Source organism: Neophocaena asiaeorientalis, unplaced genomic scaffold (assembly GCF_003031525.2).
Source record: "Neophocaena asiaeorientalis asiaeorientalis breed wild unplaced genomic scaffold, Neophocaena_asiaeorientalis_V1.1 scaffold210, whole genome shotgun sequence".
Lineage (NCBI taxonomy): Eukaryota > Metazoa > Chordata > Mammalia > Artiodactyla > Phocoenidae > Neophocaena > Neophocaena asiaeorientalis.
Window position 1 is genome coordinate 1,007,389 of NW_020172282.1, and position 19,070 is coordinate 1,026,458.

General features: G+C 41.3%; 1 protein-coding gene across 3 annotated transcripts in view; it reads left to right on the plus strand.

The window, feature by feature from the left end:
* The window catches only part of DTNA (dystrobrevin alpha), a 274,470-nt gene that overhangs the window by 167,785 nt on the left and 87,615 nt on the right, over window positions 1-19,070 (plus strand). For all 3 annotated transcript variants that reach the window (XM_024764509.1, XM_024764517.1, XM_024764501.1), the window contains exon 5: window positions 12,570-12,783. In XM_024764509.1, the coding sequence (XP_024620277.1) occupies window positions 12,570-12,783 (214 nt within the window). The remainder of the gene's footprint in view (window positions 1-12,569; window positions 12,784-19,070) is intronic.

Consider the following 19,070-nt stretch of genomic DNA (forward strand, 5'->3'; position numbering starts at 1 on the left):
ATGGTAATATTCCTTAGTGTACAAATTTAGTATTAGTATAACCTCAAGTTTAGAATCTAATGATGTGTCCTATTTATTCAAAGCTTCTGATTTTGTTAATATCAAATAGTAGATACACCCAAAAACTTTGCTGTAATAAACATATCTAGCCTGTCGGTCCCCTGAGAGAATTGTCATTTTCTGAAGAAACAAAATTACTTATAAGTTTGGTGGTTAAAAGAAACCAAGTATATCTATAGCTACTGAAATGGATTCAGTAGCTGTAAGTCTGTAGGTATTTTTATTCCTTCATGGTGTTGGGCTAGGACTTTTGCTTTATCTCCTTTTCTATCAGGAATTGTAAAGTTGTTTGTTGCAGGTGAGGAGAGCATAGATGCCAAGTAGGTTCCCTTGGAAAAACACCAGATAAAATCATATAACTGAGAACTCCACTTCTAACTTCCCAATATTAGCCGACTGCCGTGGTAAACAGTCAACTGCCCCACGATGTCTGTCAAGACTTGTCATCAAAAGGCAAGCATGTGGACCACTAGGCCTGCTGCAAAGCTAATAATAATGGCACCAGCCCTTAATTAACTTAGTTTCTCAGAAAAATAATGAACTTCAACGTAAGATCAAGTACGATTCATTTTAGCTTTCAAATTCAACACTGATGAATAAGATGGTGATGTTATATCATGGAGAAGACTGAGAAAAATTCGTATGGCCTAATAGAATCAGAATCTACTTCAAACATGGTCATAATCATTTTCTTCTTGTTTATTATTCCGGGAGAGTTCAATCAGTGGGACTGAGAGTTCAATGGGTGGGACTTGATTAGAATCAGTGCTTTAGCGTCTGTTTCCCCAGAAAGCAGACTCCACAACAAGACTTGTGTGGAAGTAGCTCATTTGGAGAGTGAACCCAGAGCAGAACAGAGCAGAACAAGAAAGGAAAGCCAAAAGACAATTCTGGCGCTTCTAAGGAAGCTTGTGAAATGCACCCCAGAGCTGTCCATCCAGAGCTGACAAGGAGGAGGCACTAGTCCAGCTGCTCTGTCCTGCACTGGCCAAGGGCAGCCTACAGGACTTAACGCCCCCGAGCTTCTGGGTTGCACATGTGAGGCTGGCAGGCAGTGTCCGGTATCTGTGCTGAGACGTCCTCGGAGGTCCGTGGCGGGAGCCTGAGGCCAAGTGATGTCTGGTTGCAGCTACACTGAGCCGGTCAAAGTCTAAGTTGTGATGGTCACTCCCGCAGAGGCTGGAGAAAAAAAGTGCCCTTTTCCATCTGTCCTAACATTTCTTAGGGCAGAAACTGGAGACTTGCTGTAAAAATCTAATTCAAAGTCAATAAAAGCCCAAAATAGGGCAGTAGAATGTAGGATAGAGTTAGGGCACATTGAAGAAACCTATGCAGAGTTATCCAGTGAAATCTAAAATGACTACCCAGAGGGGAGATAAGATACTAGATTTTCTTCCTTCTAAGGCTATTAAATATATTCTGAACAAAGTTGAACACTGACGGTGAGAAATTAATCATTGTTCAGATATTTCTTTTCATTTACCTTCTCTTATTATTTTTACAATCCTTGGTACAATACTTTGAAAACTAATAGGCTTAATAAATGCTTATTCAACTGAACATGGTTAAATTTCATTTACAGTCTGACATCTATTGAGCCAACAATTATCATGCCTCATTTTGAATAATCACAGAAGTCTGCAAACACAATTTAAGGAAAACTGAATACATTTTCCTGATAGGCAGTGGATATACTGCCAGGGCCTTTGAGGACCAGCACGATACTCAGTTTGATTTTACACCAAAAATACGTTGTAGACCTTTTCCTGAAGTCTATTATATCATCCACCTTAACCAGGAAATTAAAGTGAAAATAAAATGTTATGTTTGTAAGAAATGATGCTTCTCCCCTAAGATCCTTAACAAAGAGAACTATCTTGGTGATAAAGGCATATGTTGAGAGCAAGGAAGATGTTGAGTTTGGAACAGAAAATAATTTGGTGAGCTACTCAGATGTTGTTTAGATTCATATTTTAGAAAGGTATATAGCTCATGGCTCACTAATGGAGATCAAGTCTGAAAACTGTCATTTGCTGACATTTTCTTTCTGAACTCAGTGTTTGGTTAATGTGAGTGATGACTAATATCTTCAGTGTAAATCACATCAAAATGCATTTGTTAACCCTGGTGAAGCATAGCACTTAACTGAGTTCCTAACAGCTTTTTTAAACACAACTTTGTCATGCTCAAAGACCTGAATAAGGGCATAAAGTATATACTTGAAAAATCTTAACTGGCTAATTTGCACATGGCTTTCTCCACCACAGTGTTCTTGGGATTCTCATGATATTTTTAAAATAAATTTGTCTGACTCAAATGAGCATCAATTTCCTCTTCTTCCTGTCTCTCATCTAACTCCATCCTTTAAGTCAAGGGTCCCCAACCCCCGGGGCCTGTTAGGAACCAGGCCGCACAGCAGGAGATGAACAGCGGCAAGCAAGGGAAGCTTCATCTGCCTCTCCCCATCGCTCCCTACCGCTCTCATTAGCGCCTGAGCCATCCCTCCCCACCCCCCATCCGTGGAAGAATTGTCTTCCACAAAACCAGTCCTTGGTGCCAAAAAGGTTGGGGACTGCTACTTTAAGCCGTGCTCCATAGCAGTGTTTCTCAGATTTCCTTCTTTTTCAAAATCACCTAAGGAGTTACTGAAACCTAGGGATGCCCTGGCTGAACTCCAGACACATGGAATCAGAGGCCACGATCTGAGATCCACTCACTGCTCTAAAGATCACCTCTGATTTTCACTCCTGGACTGCTTGGCTGTAGCTGGGGATCTGAATTAGCTGACATGGTAGTTGGAAAATGAAATTAAGCATTAAACTTTGCAGGATGCAAATTCTCAATCTCTCTGTTTACTTACTAAAAAATTAGAGAAGTCATATAATGGGCAAGAGGAAAGGTTTCAAAGGTATAGACCCTGCTTTCCAGTAAACCCAGCACAAACTCCACTGGCCCAGTCAGGTCAATACAAGATCCGATTACACCATGATCACTCACTCCTCTCTGCCATTGGTCCCTCGACCCTCTTCCTGCTGGAGTATCCTCCCGACCTCATCTCCATGTGTTCATATCCTGATTCAGGAACCATCTTGAGCTCTACCTCCCCTCCTCTAAAACCTTTCCAAAGTCTCCAGCCCACAATAGCATCCTTGTATGTTGAGCTCCAGCAGTTTGTTTGTTTTTTTAACCTGCTCTATGAATATGGACTTTTGATAACATAGTGTCTCGAACAGGGCTTCAGTTAGGCCTTCTTTTTTTTTTTTTTTTTTTTTTTTGGGACGCGCGCCTCTCACTGTTGTGGCCTCTCCCGTTGCTGAGCACAGGCTCTGGACGCACAGGCTCAGCGGCCATGGCTCACGGGCCCAGCCGCTCCGCGGCATGTGGGATCCTCCCAGACCGGGGCACGAACCCGTGTCCCCTGCATCGGCAGGTGGACTCTCAACCACTGCGCCACCAGGAAAGCCCTCAGTTAGGCCTTCTGAATGTGTCTCTCCCGTGGGAATCGCAAGCTCTTTTAGGGCCAGACTCTCCTATTGTGTTAAATCACCTACCACATCAAACATGTAACGCATTGTAGAATCTTTAAAATTTCCAGTTGGATCTAACTTCTTTCAAAAATATTATGGAATCTCATTTCTTGCTTCCTTTCCCAACTCTGTATAAGCATATGGCAGTCTTTCTCCATTTGTTTATGCCCATACGTGCAATAGATGTATGGTAAATAGTGATACGCTGAAATTTTTTCTCATGAGCTGATGCTCTCTGAATTTCAGGAAAAGTATTTGATCTGAAAGTGAACTAAACTAGTCATCACTGTTACAATCTCTCATGGGTTTTTATAACATCACATCTGTTAAGAGGAAAACAAACCTGAAATTATAGAAAAAAAAGCTTGTATTAAGGGACAAATATTTTTATAACTGACAGAGTGGAGCAAAGAATTGAAAGAATTTGGAGGGGATTTTTATAATTCTATCTGAATACGACAGTAAATTTTCTCTCAAAAATAAGAGTAATGCCTAAAATGTATATAGTGCTTTACATTTTTACTAAACTTTTTCCATTTTTGTTATTCCCAGGACACCTATAAAATAAGAAAGGTGGATATTATTGTTCCTATTATACAAATGAAGAAAGACTTGAGTCTAAATCTACTATCTTTAAGTCTATTTATTTTCTATATAAGAAAAAATAGATTGTTGTTGCATGCTCAAGACACTTGTTTGCTAAATATCTCTATTCATCACCACTTACAAGTTCTGTATGATCAGGTACCTGCCTGTCTTGTTGATGCTAATTCTAGAACCCAGAACAGTGCTGCCACATAATAAGGGCTGAATAAATACTTAATGTATGAATGAAGTTTTAGTCTCTGGAATGGAAGGCTAAGAAAGAAGGCTTGTTAGTGGCTTGGGGTAATGAGTTTGAAGAGGACTCTGAAGTCGTTCCTGGCACTCACAAGGGGATACATTCCTCTCCCCACCCTCACACCCCACCCTGTGGCGGCCTGACCAACACGTGAAGCTCCTTAAAAGCATTTTTACTTAAAGTCTACTTGGCATTTAGAATACTGAATGAAATTTGCTATTTGAGAGCTGTCATAGGAAGAAGACAGTGCTTCAATGTGTGCTCATCTTTTAGTGCTAAGAGCATCAGAATTTACTGGACAAGTAAAAGAATGAATATCCATAATTAACTTTTCTACAAGCCTACAAACATATTTTCAGGATCTGCTATGTGAATTAACACAATTTGGCACTCCAAACCCACAGCATAAACGAGAGGACATGTGTATGGGCATGCACACACATACACACACACACACACACACACACACACACACACCATCTACACACTAGAGGGTATGCATATTCCCAATGACATATTGACAGATTATGTTCAATTCCCAGCCTAACTAAGAGTTGTGAGTTTAAGTTTTATTCAGGGTCTTACAGAGGACTGTGCTCCGGGAGATAGGTCTAAGGAGCTGCTCCAAAGAGGTAGCAGGGTTATATGGGGTAACGGGGATGAATTCATATATATATGAATTTTTTGGCTGGGAAGTACATGATGTCAAACATACATCTTGGTAAAAGATTACTGCTAGGCGCAGAGAACAGGTATCTCAAGTTAATGATTTTAGTGTTTGTCTGTGTATAGGAAGATGCAAGAACCTGGGGTCATTGAAATTCTTCCTGAGATAGGCATCGTAACTATCTAGGTGCCCATTTATACGAAGCACAGGATGCCTCATCCTGTTTTTTCATCCCTCAGGGCACACTGTCAGTAGCTGATCGCAGTGGGTTGCTACTTAACCCTTGTAAAGCTGGATGACGAGTAATAAACATTCTTTGTTCTTTTTCTTTTCAAATGTGTACAGACATAATTACATAAATCATTCTTAAACTGTATAAATTGATAGTGACCAGCTTCTTGTGATGTGCCTCACAACCTATTAGAACATAGGAGACTGTCTTGATGCCGAAGGACTGAGAACTTCTGCCTTAGAGCAGTGCTTCTCATACTTTAATGTGAATTCAGGCTCCCTGGGGGTGTTGTTAAAATGCAGATTATGATTCTCTAGGTCTGGGGTGGGGAACCTGAGAGTCTGCATCTCTAACAAGCCTAGTGTCTTGGGATTCCAAGTATGGTCCTAGATCAGCAGCTGCAGCATCACCAGGGAGCTATTTTATAGCCTTGTAGGTGAGTCCAGTGTGCAGCCATAGTTGAGAACCACCACTCCAAAGTGAATGAGATGAAGTCACCAGATGATGGTTATTGACTCTCCCCAGCTGCAAGCCCTCTGAGAGCCTTCTAAAGGTTGATAAGTCAGTGATTGTCAAGAGTCACGTGGAGAGCTTTGTCAAAACCCTTTCCCATCCTGCTAAATTTTGGAATCAGTAAGTGGTAGAATCTGGAATTGGGAATTTTGAGGAGCCCTATTTCATGAAGTGTCTTTTGATTTTCCTATCCTATCTGTACCCTCTCTTCCAGATTTTACCCTACTTACATGATTCTCCTACTTCTCATAAAGTTTATGACCTCGGTATATATTTCTATCTGGTATAAATGAGTTTGGCATTTTTGCACTTATCTCAGGGATACTTGGATTTAAGTCATCTATATCTATGATATAAAGAGTCCATCTCTTGTTAATAGAGTGTAAGAGATCAGCAAACAGATAAGAAACATCGCTTGAGATCAACAAACTCTTCTCTACCCACATACAAACATTTCCTCCCACCCCCTCATCCTGCCTCTGACCCAGCCATTTTCTTCCTGATATTGCCTGAATTTAAGGCAAACTATTGAAGCTTTGTCTATTTCCATTTATTTATAAAGACAGACCATGACGTGTTAATAATAAATGTCTGAAATTAACATATTATTTTTAATATTCTGTGAAATACTGCTTTTAAGAATACATTTTGTCGGGCTTCCCTGGTGGCACAGTGGTTGGGAGTCCGCCTGCCGATGCAGGGGACACGGGTTCGTGCCCCGATCCGCGAAGATCCCACATTCTGCGCAGCGGCTAGGCCCGTGAGCCATGGCCGCTGAGCCTGCGTGTCCGGAGCCTGTGCTCCACAACGGGAGAGGCCACAACAGTGAGAGGCCCGCGTACCGCAAAAAAAAAAAAAGGACTTCCCTGGTGATCCAGTGGTTAAGACTTTGCCTTCCAATGCAGGGGGTGCAGGTTCAATCTCCGGTTGGGGAGCTAGGATCCCACATGCCTCGGGGCCAAAAAAACAAAACAAACAGCAGAAGCAATATTGTAACAAATTCAATAAAGACTTAAAAATGGTCCACATCAAAAAAAAAAAATCTTTAAAAAAAAAAAGAATACATTTTGTCTATTCTTGATATGGTTAATGTTATCTGAATAATTTCATTATGCAAACTGATGTCTTATGTAATATATTAGTATAAAACGTATGCAGTTTTATAGATGAGGAAACCCCACTTCTTATCACCTGTGCGTGATAGTAGGTGCTCTGTGATGGACATTTAAAGCTTGATGGATATTTAGTAAAGTGTGCACAGTGCCATCTAGTGTTATACATTCATCATTGCATGACCTAAATAAATTCCTCGTTTTCTAAAATGACTTGATAGCTCAACAGTAAGTAACATACAACTGTCAGACCTTTAAAACAGACCTCTTAATAACTTCCTAATGACTCTCAACTTAGTTCATTTCTTAATGTTCCTATTTAATTAAGCAAAAGGCTTGTGATACTTACCTTTTTCAATAATAATAGGTATTGAATGCTTGTTATGCACTAAACACCATGTGAAGTGCTTTACATGGATTATCTCATTTGCTTCCCACAATAACCCTGCAATGGAAAAGCTGTTATTGTCCACATTTTACAGAGGAGGAAACTGAAACTTAAGGACATTAAGTGGCTTGCTCAAGGTCATAATGGATAGCCAGTAGGGAAATCAGGTGGAAACCCAATCAACCACCCAGGAACTTGTACAACTTGTATCACTCTGTGCTGTGATCTGAACCTCTCAAAGTAGTTACCAGTGAAATAAAGCTTCCAAGAAATCTTTATGAAAGCAGGCCTTCCTTACCAGGTCTCTGTTAACAAATACAGTGAAATCAATTCAAACTCCACTAACGCAGAATATTTGACAACCAAACTGAATAGGTATCTGCTTTTGTGGCTGGGATGGTGTTTGTGCTTCTCTGATATCACCTACATGATATATGCTCAAAGTTGTATGTTAATTCGTTTATTTAATTTGGAGGACTGGGCTAAAGCTTAAGTTTGGATTCATAATAAATCTTGTAAATTAATAATAGCATAGCATGGCTGCAGATCAGAGAGTCTTTAATTATTTTAATACAAAATATTACACGCCAAGCCCTGTGGTCAGCACTTGTGTATACCTTTTCTCTTTTATCTTCACTACAACTCCCTCTGGGTGGCATTAGCTTTCTCATTTCTAAAAAGGGAATAATAAACTGTATAGAGGTGAAATGACTTGCCCACAGTTTTACAGTTATTAGTGGAGCCAGGAGTGAAACCTCAGTCTTTGTGATGGCAAAATCTGTACCGTTTCCACTCTGCCAGTCCTAGAAAATAATGTGCATGATTATAGTTGTCTGCGTACTGCCACCCCCTATGTAAAAATGCCACAGTCTCTTACTTGGACTAGAGCCATAGTCTCCAGCGATTTCTGCATGTGTGCCTGTCCACCTCTGTTCCCTTCTTCCCTCACTGTCAGAAATGATATTTTTAAGCTGCATGACTGACCATGTCACTCTGCTGTTCAAAACCTGTGTCTTAGCATAAAGACCAAAATCCGTATAGCGGTTACAGTGCTCCTCCACCTTATCTTGTTCTTCAGGCCCCTTCACGACCATGTCGTAATCCCGTTTTGTACCTGGCACCCTGTCTGTCACAGTAAGTCATGATTTCTGATTATCTGTTTGTGCGATAGTGAGGCATGCCTGTATCCCCACCAGACTGTTAGTCCATGAGGCAGGAACCACACCTGTATGGTTTGCCATCGAGTCCCCAGGACCCACCACAGTGCCCAGTGCATAATTATGAAAACTAGGTTTTTTTTAAGTCACTTATTACTATCCTCACAGCCAGAATTAGTGTTTTATTTTTCCTTATATTGAGACCTTAGGTGTGTAAAGACACAAATACAGAACAGATTTATTTTTTTAATAACTTTCATATGATTTTCAGATGTTTTACTTGTCTATAATCATAGGCCATTATTATTTCCTATGGTATATGCCTTATGCCAAGCATTTTACCGACATCATCCCATTTAACCTTCATAGTCATCATCAGAGGGTAAGGACTGTTATCAGCCCCGCTTTTCTAAGATGAAGATCCAGAGAAGTCAAGTAATTTGACTGTTGATATATCTAAGATTCAATCCAAGGCTTGTGTGATTGTTCATGACTACGCCTTGTTGTGCCATTAGCGATTGAATGCATCCTTAGAAGACCCTGTTTCACTGTTGTCATTTCCTTGTCATGCACTCACTTAGCCAACAAATATTCATTAAGCTCCTATGATGTGTGAGGCCCTGTGACAGTGCTAGGGGTGTGAACAATTATCATGACAGGCAGTCTCTTTCTGTGGCATGTGCGATGCAGAGGCGGAAACAGATGACCAGCTGGCGGAAACAGATGACCAGCTGGTCTGTACAGAGAGTCCACAAATACTGTGATGGGGAAGAATAGGATTCTAAGGTGACACATAGGAGGGATACAAAACCTAGAGGCAGGGGATCCAGAAGACATCCTTGAAGAAATGGTATTGACACTAAGTTACGGAGGATGAGACATAGATACGAAGTAAATGAGGCCAGATCAAAAAGAACTTTGCAAGACATGTTGAAGAGTTTGGATTTCAAATTAATGAGAAGCTATTAAAGGACTTTCAGCAGCATACAAGTGACATGTCAGATTTGCAGTTCAGAAATATCACTCTGACTGCAGTGTGTAGGAAGAATTGGAATGGAGAAAGAATAAAGGCAAAAGCACTGATTTAGTCAACCAATAAGAGATCGTGAAGACAGCAATGGATGATGGAATTGGGTGATGCAAATAAGGGTCCATGGAAATGGAGGCGTTAAAGTGACATTTAAGAGATATATTCATAGGACTTGGTCACTGAGAGCATGTGGGATGTGAGGACCCAGGGATGAAATGCAGATTCTGGCTGGACCAGGGGGAGGGATGGGGGCTAGTGCCATTCACTAGAGAAGGGAACCCCAGAGAAAGTGGGTTTGGAAGAGAAGAGGTTGAGTATAGGCTGGACACGCAGAGGCTACATTGCCTAAGGAACCTCCCTATGGGTCTGTTGGCCACTCCCGTGGACCTGTGTTATTCCGCTTGTGGGAATCCTGAGGGCCTCCCTGTGCTCTACAACGCCTCCTCAGGAGAGACCTAGCCGTCCAGACTATCTCCCTCCACCAGCAGCCATTTCCTGCCTTGTAGCCATCTCCCTCCTGTGCTCAAGTTCACAGTCCATATTCCTCTTCTCCAATGCCTGTTTCATGTGATCCATAGCCAGGATTCAGATCAGAATAGTTCAGTACCCCACTTCCTATGGTTACCTGGGCACAGATACCAACCAGGACGATGGGGGAGATATCATCACTGCTCTCTTTGTATCCTGTACCCAGACATCCCCAAGGACTAGATCCAGAGGATTTGTAGATCAAACATATAGGGAATAATTATAGGAATACCAGCTCTTTCCCTCAAGAAAATTTAATTAATAAATAAATTCAACTTGTAATGCCATCTCCCTTGGAGTACCTCACCTGCTAAATTGAAAAATTGGATAAATAACATCAAGAAATACAAAGAACATCCTTGTTATGTGATATACAGAGAAGGTTGCAAAATTGGAATCACATCTGAATTCATCCAAATCTAATAAATATTTAAGTAATTCAGTTGGAAAGTGATTTGTGTTCCTCTGCTCCAAACCAGAGATATGCCAAAAAGTTTTCTTTTGACATGACTCACATTACTCACTTGTTCATGTATAATGTGTCGTACCCATGTACCAGGCACTACCACTTTTGATTTCATGCATTTTTCCATTTAATGAACACAATTCCCACTTTATAGATGAGGAAAGTGAGGCTGTAAGTCAAGGCTAAAAGGGTATGCACTTGTAGTAGAAGAGCTAGATGTGGACCTAGGTCTTTGGACTCCAAGTCCGGTGTTAATTACAACTTCAAGTCCAGGATCTCAATAGATGTTAGTTTTGTTTTTCAAATATAAGATCAGAAGTGAGCAAAGAGATAGGAGACTAAAACTTGAAAGTTGTTGGTGGAAAAGCATATGTGGTGTGTGTAGTTCTCAGGAATTAAAACATAAGTATATACTTCATTGAGAAAATCAACATATTTATTTTCAAACACCAAAGTGTAATGAAAAGTGAACCTTAAACTTGGTGAAGATGTGGAGAATCTGGAACTCTCACACTCCTGATGGGAGTGTAAAACACTACCGCTACTTTGAAAAACACTTTGGAAGTTTCATAATTAAACATACACCTACCATACAACCTAGCCACTTTGTTTCTAAGTATTTACCAAAAGGAATGGAAGTATATGTCTATACAAAGATTTGTACATGATTGTTCATAGCAGCTTTATTCATAATAACCAATAACTGGAGCAGCACAAATGTCCGTCAACAGGTGAGTTGATAACCAAATGGTGGCATATCCGTTTAACAGAATACCATTCAGCAGTAAAAAAAAAAAAAAGGAGCAAACTACTATCATGCAACAACATAGATGATTCTCAAAATAGTTACACTACATAAAAGAATACAGACCAAAAAAAGAGTACATATGGTATGATTCCAGCGATATAGAATTCTAGAAAATAGTGATGGAAAGCAGATCTGTGGTTGCCTGGAGTGGGGAGCAGGATGGGTCAGAAGGCGCACGAGGAGACCTTTGGGGTTGATACACGTGTCCATCGTCTTGATTGTGGTGATGTTATCTGGGAATGTCATAACAAGACCTCGGGGTGAACAGGAAAGAAATAGAAATGGATTTCTTGACTATCCTAGTGAAAGTAACCATGACTTAAGTTCCATGAGCTTACTAACAATGGAACCAAGAAACTGTTCTTGATCAGGTGAGTTAAGTGATCTGTGCCTTAGTTGTACTGCTGCCTTGTAGAGATAACTTTTCCTTTTCCCCCGCCTGCCTTCCTGCTTACTTTAACTTGCCCTTTTTTCTTATTTCAAACCTCATACTACTAAAAATATGTAAATAAATGAAAATATTTTAAATGCTCAAATGCAGTTCTGATAGCCTTTCAAACACTAGAATTTAAGTGTTGGTTTTCTCTTTTCTTTATAAGGGGTCAGTGTGTACAAGTGGGAAAATGCTTTAAAGCCACATAGACTTGTTAATTTTAATCACAAGTACTATATACTTCAGAGTTGCTAAGAAACTGGATCTTAAAAGTTCTCGCCACAAAAAAGAACTGATAATTATGGAACATGATGTGTTAGCTACCGCCATGGTGGTAATCATACTGCAATATAGAAATGTGTCAAATCAATATAGAAATGTATCGAATCAACACCTGAAACTTACACAGTGTTATATACCAATTATATCTCAATATTTTAAAAAGCCAACTAGACCTGGATACAAATGCCAGGTGACTTCCCTTGGACCTTTGCATTTGTCAGTTAACTTCCTTGATTCTCACATTCCTCACATGTAAGTATTTCAAGGGTCTATTATGAAGAATAGAAATCACTCTCTACTGTGATGTTCAGAAAAGCATTTGTTTGCTGTTTACACCTTGTACATCAGCTCTTTGAGATCCTGCCCTATGTGCCTTTACTGATGTCCACTCCTATAGTAGTGGAACACATACCGAAGCCTATGAGGCATCTCGACAAAAGAGGGCAGATGGTACATGTACAATAATGAATTTACCTTTCCATGCACTCTGGTCTGATGTGTCCACTCTGCTTTCGTTGTATGTAGTGCACCTGGTGGACATTTGGAACGTCATAGAAGCTTTGAGGGAAAATGGTCTGAACAACGTGGACCCGAACATAGAACTCAACGTGGCCCGATTGGAGGCTGTGCTCTCCACCATTTTTTACCAGCTCAACAAAAGGATGCCAACCACTCACCAAATCCAGGTGGAGCAGTCCATCAGCCTCCTGCTAAACTTCCTGCTGGCCGCCTTTGATCCGTAAGCTCCCTCTGAATATCTGTGACTCGCTACATGTTCGGTCTCCCCTTCCTCTTGCGCTTCTTGGTCTTTATTCCAAAGAATTTTCTAGAGTAACCAACTGCTTCTTTTTTTCTTGGTCAGATACTTATCTCAGTAAAGTTTCTATGTGTCTAATATAAATTTTAAATGCTTTGGAAATGACTTAGAGAGTAAAATAGCTCCATAGGAAGTGGAGGACAATTGTATTTTATGTGCTGACCTTTATTTAACTCATCCCACGCTTCCTAGAAGCTATGGACGCTTGGAAGCGTTGCGTGATAGGCCTGTGGAGCGATTTAATGAACCATGATGTGGGAGGATGTTTTTAACGCTCTCCTTTGCAAATTATCTCAGACAGTGTTTCTGAGGTGTCATAACAAGACCCCAGAGCAAACAGATGTTGAAAAGTGTTCCTTTCTTGACCAGCCTAGTAAAAGTGGCCGTGACTCGCATTGAATGGACTGGTCGATAATGTACCATGTAAAGCAACGTGATGCCATCCGCACACCGTGACTGAAACTCAGCCTCATTATCTTATAACTTCCCCTCGCAGACTCAGGGAGTTTCAGAACTGTCTGAGATCTTAAAGACCATTCTTCCAAACCTCTCATTTTACAGATGAAGGACCCGAAGTACAGAGAGACTGTCACTTGTCCAGTGACAATCGGCATGTCCAGTGGCTCTCAGCATGATAGGGGCAGAGTGGGGATTTAGAGACTCAGCTTCGAATTTTTTTCCAAGACACATGTGGCAGCGCCGTGAAATGTAAAACCTCCCCTGAATCGCATTATCAGCCGAAAATTTCAAAGGGGGGTTTGCTGATGGCCCCTAGGCTAGATATAGGATCAGCACCTCCAATTTCACCCCTGGTTTTGAATATTAAGAAGGAAAATTGCTAGCTTGACCTTTCAGCAATCCCATTTTAAGAATCTCAGAAGATTTTGCTTCGTCTCATTGTCCAGCCGATGCTTGGGAATATTTAAACCCAGCACTGGAGATGTTCCAGCCAGGCTAATGTTATTATGCCGCTCACAAAAGTCACCAGCTGTCACGTTGCGACCTAGCGTGGTGACAGAATTGTACGTGCTCGGTTTGACCAATATACATTATTGTCTCCATGTTAATATTTTGAGAAATTCTGAAGTTGAAATAAACAAGCCGTCCAGCCTGATAGATTCCATGCTTAGTCTGTGCAGCCTTCAGAAGTAATGTACTGCTTTGGGCTAATCACTGTGGTAGCCAAGCGACAGGGCTGGAAGAGGAAGATGTGGTTCCACGTGACAGGTGGCAGAGTGGAACCAAGCCGTGGAATTTCTATAACAGCATTTCTGTCGTGTCCCCTTAACAAGATCATGGCAGCTTTCAGACCTGTTACTGAAGTCTTCAGGAGCTTTATTTGTTATAACAATGGAAAATGTAAATAGAATTTCCTGCTACATCTTGGGGTATTTCTAGAGGATTCAAAGCTTTGATAAGGAATCAAAGCTGAAAAATAATTTGGGGGCTTCCCTGGTGGCGCAGTGGTTGAGAGTCCGCCTGCCGATGCAGGGGACATGGGTTCGTGCCCCAGTCTGGGAAGATCCCACATGCCGCGGAGCGGCTGGGCCCGTGAGCCGTGGCCGCTGGGCCTGTGCGTCCAGAGCCTGTGCTCCACGGCGGGAGAGGCCACAGCAGTGAGAGGCCCGCCTACCGCAACAACAACAACAAAATAATAATAATAATAATTTGGACCAACTCTGTAAATACAGAAATGGGGCCAAATTAACGATAAGTTTGGGGTATTTTGTGAAACAGATGGGGCTTAACCTAATAGATTTTTCACTTTTGTTTGGAAATATTGGGAAGAGCATTTCAAAACACAGAGCTGTAAATGTTCTCTAAATAGCTATGATAATGTAGCTGAATCATTGCAAGATTGTTGGATGCTAAGCTTAAGGATTATACCAAGGTAAAGAGTAGTTCCCTTTTCTCCACACCCTCTCCAGCATTTATTGTTTGTAGATTTTTTGATGACGGCCATTCTGAGCGGTGTGAGGTGATACCTCATTGTAGATTTGATTTGCATTTCTCTAATGATTAATGATGCTGAGCATTCTTTCATGTGTTTGTTGGCAATCTTTACATCTTCTTTGGAGAAATGTCTGTTTAACTCCTCTGCCCATTTTTTGACTGGGTTGTTTGTTTTTTTGTTATTGAGCTGCATGAGCTGCTTGTAAATCTTGGAGATTAATCCTTTGTCAGTTGCTTCATCTGCAAATATTTTCTCCCATTCTGAGGGTTGTCTTTTGGTCTTGTACATGGTTTCCTTTGCTGTGCAAAAGGGTGCACTGTTGGTGGGAATGTAAATTGATACAGCCACTATGGAGAACAGTATGGAGGTTCCTTAAAAAACTAAAAATAGAACTACCATATGACCCAGCAATCCCACTACTGGGCATATACCCTGAGAAAACCATAATTCAAAAAGAGTCATGGGGGCTTCCCTGGGGGCGCAGTGGTTGAGAGTCCGCCTGCTGATGCAGGGGGCACGGGTTCGTGCCCCGGTCCAGGAGGATCCCACATGCCGCAGGGCGGCTGGGCCCATGGACCATGGCCGCTGAGCCTGCGCGTCCGAAGCCTGCGCGTTCAGAGCCTGTGCTCCACAACGAGAGAGGCCACAGCAGTGAGAGGCCCACGTACCACAAAAAAAAAAAAAAAAAAAAAGAGCTATTACCAAAAATTTTAATAAAAAAGATGTAGCACATATATACAATGGAATATTACTCAGCCATAAAAAGAAACGAAATTGAGATATTTGTAGTGAGGTGGATGGACCTAGAGTCTGTCATACAGAGTGAAGTAAGTCAGAAAGAGAAAAACAAATACCATATGCTAACGCATATATATGGAATCTAAGGGAAAAAATGTCATGAAGAACCTAGGGGTAAGACGGGAATAAAGACACAGACCTACTAGAGAATGGACTTGAGGATATGGGGAGGGGGAAGGGTAAGCTGTGACAAAGTGAAAGAGTGGCATGGACATATATACACTACCAAACGTAAAATAGATAGCTAGTGGGAAGCAGCTGCATAGCACAGGGAGATCAGCTCGGTGGTTTGTGACCACCTGGAGGGGAGGGATAGGGAGGGTGGGAGGGAGGGAGACGCAAGAAGGAAGAGATATGGGGATATATGTATATGTATAACTGATTCACTTTGTTATAAAGCAGAAACTAACACACCATTGTAAAGCAATTTTACTCCAATAAAGATGTTAAAAAAAAAAAAAGAGTAGTTCACAAAAATGTTCAGAAGAAATGTTTGATTCCTAATCTTCTTACAGATAGGAAGACCCCTGATGTATTCTTTCAGTAATCTCATTGTGGTAGATTTAGAAACACATCCACCCAAAGAAATCTCATTGTAGAGATTCACAGACACATCCACATAGAGACCCCAGTCTGCAGATGCTTCCGCCTGCTCTCCTTTGGCAGAGCAAACGAATCAGGCAGTTCTACTGAAAAACAACTTTTCTGTCTGTTGGATTTTGAAATTTTAGACAATGTGAGAGGTGAGCCGTCAGGAAGTCCCAGTACCTGCAAATACAATTTAGAAGTGAATATAAGAATAGAAACAAGAATAAAATGACTGTTCAATTCTATCTCTTATAATAGTAAACTTCTAATTGTCCAATTGAGATCCAGTATGGAAATCTGATGTCACTTCCTACTACCTATCCCATAATACCCAAATATTTATTTTTTATTGAAGTATAGTTGATTTACAGTGTTGTGTTAATTTCTGCTGTATAGCACAGTGATTCAGTTATGCATATATATACATTCTTTTTCATATTCTTCTCCATTATGGTTTATCATAGGATGCTGAACACAGTTCCCTGTGCTTTACAGTAGGACCTTGTTGTTTATCCATTCTATATATAATAGCTTACATCTGCTAATCCCAACCTCCCACTCCATCCCCCTCCCAGCCCCCTCCCCCTTGGCAACCACAAGTCTGTTCTCTATGTCCATGAGTCTGTTTCTGTTTGTAGATAGGTTAATTTGTGTCATATTTTAGATTCCACATATAAATGATATCATGTGGTATTTGTCTTTCTCCTTCTGACTTACTTCACTTAGTATGATAATCTCTACTTGTATCCATGTTGCTGCAAATGGCATTAATTTGCAGAACCCAAGTATTTAAGGTAGCCTTCTGTATTTTGGTAGACATGAATGAGCCTGATACTGGTAGATCAATGATGTGCTGTTGCTATTACAAAATCACTGAAACATTTAGGAGATTTTCCCCTCATTTGCTGTATTTTAAATGGACATACTAAAAGAAAAAGAGAGGAAAAATCCAAAATAAAAGAGTTAGAGATGCCTTAACAACCTGGACTCTAAAGAGGTAATGTAAAAAAAAAAAAAATTTAAAGGAAAGACAGTAATTTAAACCCATGAAGAATAAGAACTTGCATTCATAGAAATATGTCCATTAGTTTGCTGGTGCCTTAAAGTTCACCAGCCCCAGCCAGTTGAACTCTGCCAAGAAATAGTGACCTGAAATGAGGATCAAGGTCCACTTGACTTGGATGCATCCCTGAGAACCAGACTCACTTTCCCACAACCATAGTTCCCCAAGGGTAGCACCCTCCTGTTCCTCTCCCCGCCAGAATCCCTGGATCTCAGTTCTCACGCAGGCGTGCTTGCCGCAGGCTCTGGTCAGTTTCCCGGTTGTGAGGTTTCTCTGCTCTTTGGCCAAGTCAGCCTCAAGATACAGTACATCACTACATACACAGGATGATTCGTAGACTGTCAAGAGCTAGCATTTGCCTCCAATGGCCTATGCCATGCTTGCCGTCCTGTCACTGAATAGGCAGTCCCTTCAGTCCAGAAAGTTTCTGTCTTGATCACTTTCCTTCTAAAAATGGATACTTGGGGGCTTCCCTGTGGTGGCGCAGTGGTTGAGAATCTGCCTGCTAATGCAGGGGACACGAGTTCGAGCCCTGGTCTGGGAAGGTCCCACATGCCGCGGAGCAACTAGGCCCGTGAGCCACAACTACTGAGCCTGCGCGTCTGGAGCCTGTGCTCTGCAACAAGAGAGGCTGCGATAGTGAGAGGCCCGTGCACCGCGATGAAGAGTGCCCCCGCTTGCCACAACTGGAGAAAGCCCTCGCACAGAAACGAAGACCCAACACAGCAATAATTAATTAATTAATTAATAAACTCCTACCCCCAACATCTTCTTTAAAAAAAAAAAAAAAAAGGATACTTGGGAGGGATATCACCAGAAGACCCAACACAGCAATAATTAATTAATTAATTAAAAACCCCCTCCCCCCAACATCTTCTTTAAAAAAAAAAAAAAAAAGGATACTTGGGAGGGATATCACCTAGTGGGCTATTAACCAACCAACTTCTAAGCAGACTCTTTCTACAGCCAGAAGCTTTCTTCTCTAAGTGTCTCTAGGGAAATGGAGGGGTGTGCCTGGGAAGCATGGGAAAGGAGGTCTCAGAAGAAGGGAGCAGGGCTGACAGGGAAGAAGAATACAAGGAAATGACCAGAGCCTTAAGTCAGTCTCCTCCTCTTCTCTCATTTCTTCCGTGTCCCCCAGGAACTGGCCTGCCTTGCCTCCTTCCCTGTTTGGTGGCAGGAGCCTTCCCCTGAAGCTCTCTCTTTCAGAACCCACTAACTCGGCAGCCCTTTTCCTCTCACTTCTTGTCCATATCCCAGTGGGGGTGAAAATCTCTTTGAAGTGTTCTAAGGACTTTTACTGTTATTACTTTTTAGGGAATTGAAAGTAACAACAACAACAAAATGGCGGAAAGGTACAAGATGAAAATAATTCTTAAAAAAACAAAACAAACATATATACCTTTATTGAGGTATAATGGTTACCTAGAAAATAATTCTTCAAAGTTGATCATGTATGGCCTTTTGGAGAGGTGGGGTCATAGACACTGATATACTGTGAAGCCCTTCAGCTCTCATGGCCAAGCTGCTCACCCTCTGCCAGGTCCCACTGTTCCTTGGACATGACTCTGATAGTCTCTTGAGATGCCTGTCTCTCTGCTTATCTGACTGACCCCCACAAGCTACTTTCAAGTGGGACCAACCATGTCTTTTTCTTTATATGTACAGCACCTGAGCCAATATCCAGCTCATAATGAATCAGTGAGTGAATGAATAAATGAATGAAAATCAAAGGTGGACTTAGCTCTTATCACACTAATTTCATTCTTTTTCTAAGATTAAGCCCTCCTTAATCTCCAATCTTTT